Here is a 5,402-nt window from a genome sequence, read left to right as displayed (position 1 = left end):
CTCAATCTTAAACTCAAGCCGATTTAATCAAGAACCAATGCACCATATGGTCACACGATAGAGCATTCAAGGTTAATTCGCAAATGAATTGTTCATCTTACTCGCTCTTCCAATGACCGACCACCTTTGTCTTCATCAATCCAACTTGTGTACTCGGGCGTCCAGAACTTAAAATCGTTGGGTTATATTTGTGTTTATTGAAAAAAAAAAAAAACACCGACAGCATACCCTCTCTAGCAATCTTGAATTGTATTTAACATTTTTTTTTTCTTACAAAAATCTGTTAAAAAAACATCTTTTCTATGAAGAATGTCATAAACGGAGAGACAAAAATTTGACTACCGGCGGTGCTTCTTTAAAGCATCTGTTCTGCTCTCTCTCTCTCTCTCTCTCTCTCATCCGGTTATGTACTGAATCTCTGCATGTTCTCTCAACCATTCAAGCACCTTTGCTCCCTCCAGTATCTCTTGTACCTACACAATTTCAGAGCATAAATTAGTTCATTGTCAACAGCCCTTACGTTATCTGACCAAGAGAGACACGACGGGAACGAGTAATTTCGGACTAAAGGTTATTATGTATAGTTTATCAATAAGATGAGACTAGAAGTGCTTCATGTATCTTGTTGTTCAACAAAAATGTTCTATGATGCCCCTCAACCTGTCCTGGAATCCCCAGACAAGCCCTTCTGAATGACTTAAAAGATAACACAATTGGCTTATATGAAGGTTTAGCCAAAAGGAAAGCAGTGACATTAAGGACAGTGTACACATACCTGTCCCCTAATCCTCTCCTCATCATATTCTTGTCTTTGTCGTTTAAATTCAGTAATGGAATTCTCAACCTCTTTCACTAGCTCATCCGTGGAAAACTGCAACATGTTTTCAAATTTAGTTTCAGAAAAGCAAGTGATGCTTCTTCTTTTTCATTTTTAACCAGCAAATGATATTTATTGAATTATCTCTAAATGTAGTTATTTACCTGCAAATTTTCACGTTTATATATATCTCCAACTGCCAAATTCTGTTTTATTACATTCAATATGTTGTCCTTCTGGAGTTCGAGAAACTCGTTTACTGCCTTTGGGCTTGATAGAGAAGCCAACTGTTGTTCATTTAGTTTCACATTCGCCTGTGCCACCATAACACTAGAATGAGAACTGAGATACACATCAACTAAGGAAATGAGAGACGGTTGAAACCAAAACATGCATATTGGTGGAATTTTGAAACCCTGTGACACTGAATTGGGTACCCTGAAATAATACATATTTTCCAAGTACTAACCTGTATCTCTAGAAGTTTGGCTCCATAAAGCTGTCTACCTTGTTCCTCAAACAAAGATTGAGGAACATCAACCTCTACCATCTGAAAATCACAATACACATGTACAATATATATTATGAAAATTCAAAATTATTAGGAAAGGGAGGACTGTTTTCAAGTGGGGATCATAGTTTTTTCACTATAATGCTCGTGATTGATATTTCATATTTCCTCTGACAGGATGAACTAAATGATAGATTTGATCAACATCAATTCAAGTCATTAGCTAGAGGCTGGCTACATGATCCATCAGAAATATAGATCCCGTCAAGAGAGAGGATCATAATACCAAAAGAAAGTTCAATAGTACATAATCTTTCTCCGTGATATTCATGATTTCTAAATCATGTCAAGGCTCATGCATGGACTGTGTGGATCCACTAGAAAAGTGGGTCATGTCACTTACATTCATGCGAATGCAAGTGTTTTAATATGCATTTGGATAATGTTTATGTGCCCACACGGATAATCAAGAAACCTTATCTGATAAGGTTTTTTTTTTCTTCCCCTTTTTGTTAATACGTAAATATTAAAAAAAGAAAAAAAGAAAAAGAGTTTTCCATCATAAGTTCATGCAACACAGGCATGAATTAAACCACAAGAAACGAATTCAATTTTGATGATGTTATTTCTGAAGAATAATACACCTTTTGAAGTTGGTCTAGAATTGCGTTATCTGTTGCTTGTTCTCTAGCCGTTTGCTCCATTTCTAGAAATCTCTGTAATAATGATTCCTTAACCTGCATGTTTGAAAAGCACAAAAAAATTCATTTCAGAGTTGATTGGATAGGATGCTTAGTTTTCAAGTATGTGTGAATTCACGGCAGTTACCTGCTTCAGAGTGGTGCATCCATGAAGAAGCCTGTCAGCAAGAGAGTCATCCAACTCAAGCAAGTCTCTGTAAAATAGTTCTTTGCATTCAACCTAGAAAAGAGTATGGAATTAGTATAAACATTTTGCAAAGCTCAGTACTATGGGCATAGATGGATTATCATAGAAAACAACTTAAGAGTGTAATGACGTTTCATGTATGTGTAGTCTTTATATTATAATCAGACCTTTTTGAAATGAAGGCACTCACAGTAAATTGAGCAAGAACACCACGGAGATTTTCTTGTTTCCATGATTCAGGAAATACAAGAGGAAAGGTCTTCGTTTCACCTCGTTGAATTCCTATAATGGAATCAAGAAAACCAGGAAGTACTTTACCTCCATCTTCTGTATCAAAATGAAAACCTGCAGGCAGAATGTACAGTAGAGCAAGGAAATGTTTACATTACGCATGAAAAAATTGACAGAATGTGTATAATCTTCAGTGCATACCGGCAGACCTTTACTCTCTGCAGATGGAATCTTTTGAACCTCATCTTGATTAATTGTTGTTGCTGATATGTCAAGGACAGCAACATCACCTATCTGTGGAAGATTCAAGTTTTTATGATTTGCCAAAATCATATGAAAATAAAACAAACAAAAATCAGGAGAAAAAAAGAAGAGGAAATTATGGTCAAAGAATATAAGAATTGATCAATGAATTCTTTGTATGGCATCAAGTGCGGTAATCTGTTGATTACGGCATGACTACTGCAAAAGAAAGTTGAACAGTTTATGCTGGCCAAACTTTTTCCATGCACTTTATGACAGGGTCTAGAAGAGCTCATCTTCCTTTAAACTAAATAAACTATGAAGGTTTGAATTTAAAATATTTATTTTATTAAAAAACGATAAAAAATGAAGTGAAAAGGGAAAAGCAACCAGTAATATGATTATCAGACTAAAGTAACTTGACTTACCTGCAATCCTCTATCAGTTACAATTCTCATCGAACCAAGGGACTTGTGACGACGTCTCAGTTCTTGTTCGGTAGCTCTCTGAGCATCTATGTCACTATCTATTTCAACAACAATGTTCATGTTCTTGTATCCATTCTCTGGAATCCATTTTACTTGAGGTACCACATCAACAATGACATCATATCTGGAACACAAGTCAATAAATAAGCATGATTCACAAACACACATATATAACAAACACGCATATATAAAATAAATGCCTCTCCTTCCTTCTAGTATACAACGAATAAAGAAAATAAGATCATGCAAGTGAACTGTAGCTTATAAGATGTATACATGACAAACCTGAGAGAGTTCAGAGAAGAATAGGTCTGCTCCATCTCAGAAAATTTGGTTACAATGCGGACTGAATCTCTCAAAGCCGTTCCTGTTACCTATAGAATAAATGTGTGTCAAGAAAACAATCGATACGCATCAAGATAGGGTCTTTGGCCTAAATAATCTACAAAATCAACACTCATTTTGAAATAAATGGTGCAAAGTTCTTTCTTCCAGAAGAACTGAGCTATATATCAGTTCAAATCCTCACTGAAAGGCAATTCACAGCCAAAAAAGATTTCTGCTTTTGACAGCTGATGCAACTTCAATAGGCTTTGGTGAGCAACAATTGGTTTTCTTTGAGGTTCGGGGAAAGTATAATCAAACAATGTACTGCATATATTTTACAGAAAACGAACTTTTGAACTGTTGCAAATAAGTTAGAGATCATTAACCATCTAACTTATTTAATTTAAATATGGCAGCATGGACCCTTTAAATGCTATTACACAGATCTTGAAACAATAAATCAGAACTCCCAAATACCACACTTAATTCAAGCATATATATGGATGTAAATATAATGAAATGAAGTGAATCCGGCTATATGTAAAATAGCAATCTAATAATGTTTCAAAACATAAACAGATAAAAAAAAAATGAGAGTAACTGAATGTTACTTTCAACGTACCGAGGACATGGCATGTGGAAGGGTCCTCTTTAGAATAGATTCAACGGTTGCCTTTTGGACATTTTTCTTCCCAACATAACTCAAAAGAATACTTTCGGGAACTTTCTTTCCGGGGCGAAATCCAGGGACCTAAGTACATGAAAAACCAATAATAAAACATAAAATAAATTTCCTTTTTGCACAGGCTAAAACATCTTTCCTCCCACAAGCACCTTCGCTTGCTTCATGAACTCATTCATGACTCTCTCGTAGCAATCCTCGCATACAGCTGGTGGAACTTGTACACTCAATCTAACCTGCACGAAGAGAATATAGGAATAGAGATTTCATTCATACCCATTCTCTATAAAATAACAATAACCAAAATTCGTGTCACATTAACGCAAAAACATAAATGCCGTACTTTTGAAGTACTTGAAAGTTATATTTTTCTTTAAAAGAAAAAGAAACATCCATTAACATCTTGAAGACCCAGTTGGATTAAGTAACCAATAATCTACTCGAAAGTGCTAGAAAAAGGCCCATTCAAATTCAGCCACAAACCAGAGAGAGGAGATAAGCTTTTTAGCTGATGAAGAAACCCAATTGAATTAACCAAGTAAAACTCAAAGCAATGATATTAATATAAAGAAATAATAAAAATAAAAATATCTTAGACAATTAAGTAGCGAAAGACTCACTCTGCTATTGGGTTCTTCGGTCTCCTTGACCTCGATATCCGCCGGAAGCCGATCTTTTTCATTGCCAAGAGCGACCGAAGAAGAAGAAGAAGAAGAAGAAGAAGAGGAAGAAGACGCTGAAGCAACAAATTGACACGGGTTTCGAGGAAATGGAAGTGGTTGAAGATGGTGGATTAGGCGGGAAGGAGATAGAAGCTTGAGAGAACCGATTGGTCTGTGATTGAATAGGAGAATTGGGTTTCTGAGAGAAAAAGCAGAGGTTGAACAGATAAGGGCGTGAGGTGGTCGACATGGGTTCTTGTTGAGGAGCTTCGTAGAGCTACTGATGCAGAGCTCCATTGTTGGTCTTTGCAAGAGCTAAAAGATAAAACACAGAGAGACAGAGAGCGCTTTGTAGGATATTTGTGCGTGTGAGAGCATTTCTATTGGAACACTAAACGACAGTCGTTGTTTTCATGGATGTTTTTATGAAGGATCTGTAAGGGCGACTTCCGACAGAAGAAAGTTTCTTCAGTGACGAAACAGTTAAAATTTCCGACGTATTAGACTATCACCACTTAGAAGAATAAAGATTTCCAATGAAGAATACTCGATG

General features: G+C 36.0%; 1 protein-coding gene across 1 annotated transcript; it reads right to left on the bottom strand.

Moving 5' to 3' along the window:
* Positions 1-232: 232 nt before the first annotated feature.
* Positions 233-5,166, bottom strand: LOC132174990 (trigger factor-like protein TIG, Chloroplastic). Its single transcript, XM_059586776.1, has 13 exons — positions 4,808-5,166; positions 4,340-4,423; positions 4,128-4,256; positions 3,464-3,552; positions 3,119-3,302; positions 2,657-2,741; positions 2,407-2,561; positions 2,157-2,249; positions 1,973-2,065; positions 1,287-1,367; positions 982-1,131; positions 776-871; positions 233-473 (listed from the first exon to the last, which is right to left on the bottom strand). The coding sequence occupies exons 1-13, from the start codon at positions 5,144-5,146 to the stop codon at positions 396-398; spliced, it is 1,656 nt and encodes a 551-aa protein (XP_059442759.1). The 5' UTR covers positions 5,147-5,166; the 3' UTR covers positions 233-395.
* Between the last annotated feature and the right edge of the window lie 236 nt (positions 5,167-5,402).

Source organism: Corylus avellana, chromosome ca3 (assembly GCF_901000735.1).
Source record: "Corylus avellana chromosome ca3, CavTom2PMs-1.0".
NCBI classification, from domain to species: domain Eukaryota; kingdom Viridiplantae; phylum Streptophyta; class Magnoliopsida; order Fagales; family Betulaceae; genus Corylus; species Corylus avellana.
This window is presented reverse-complemented; position numbering and strand designations above follow the sequence as displayed.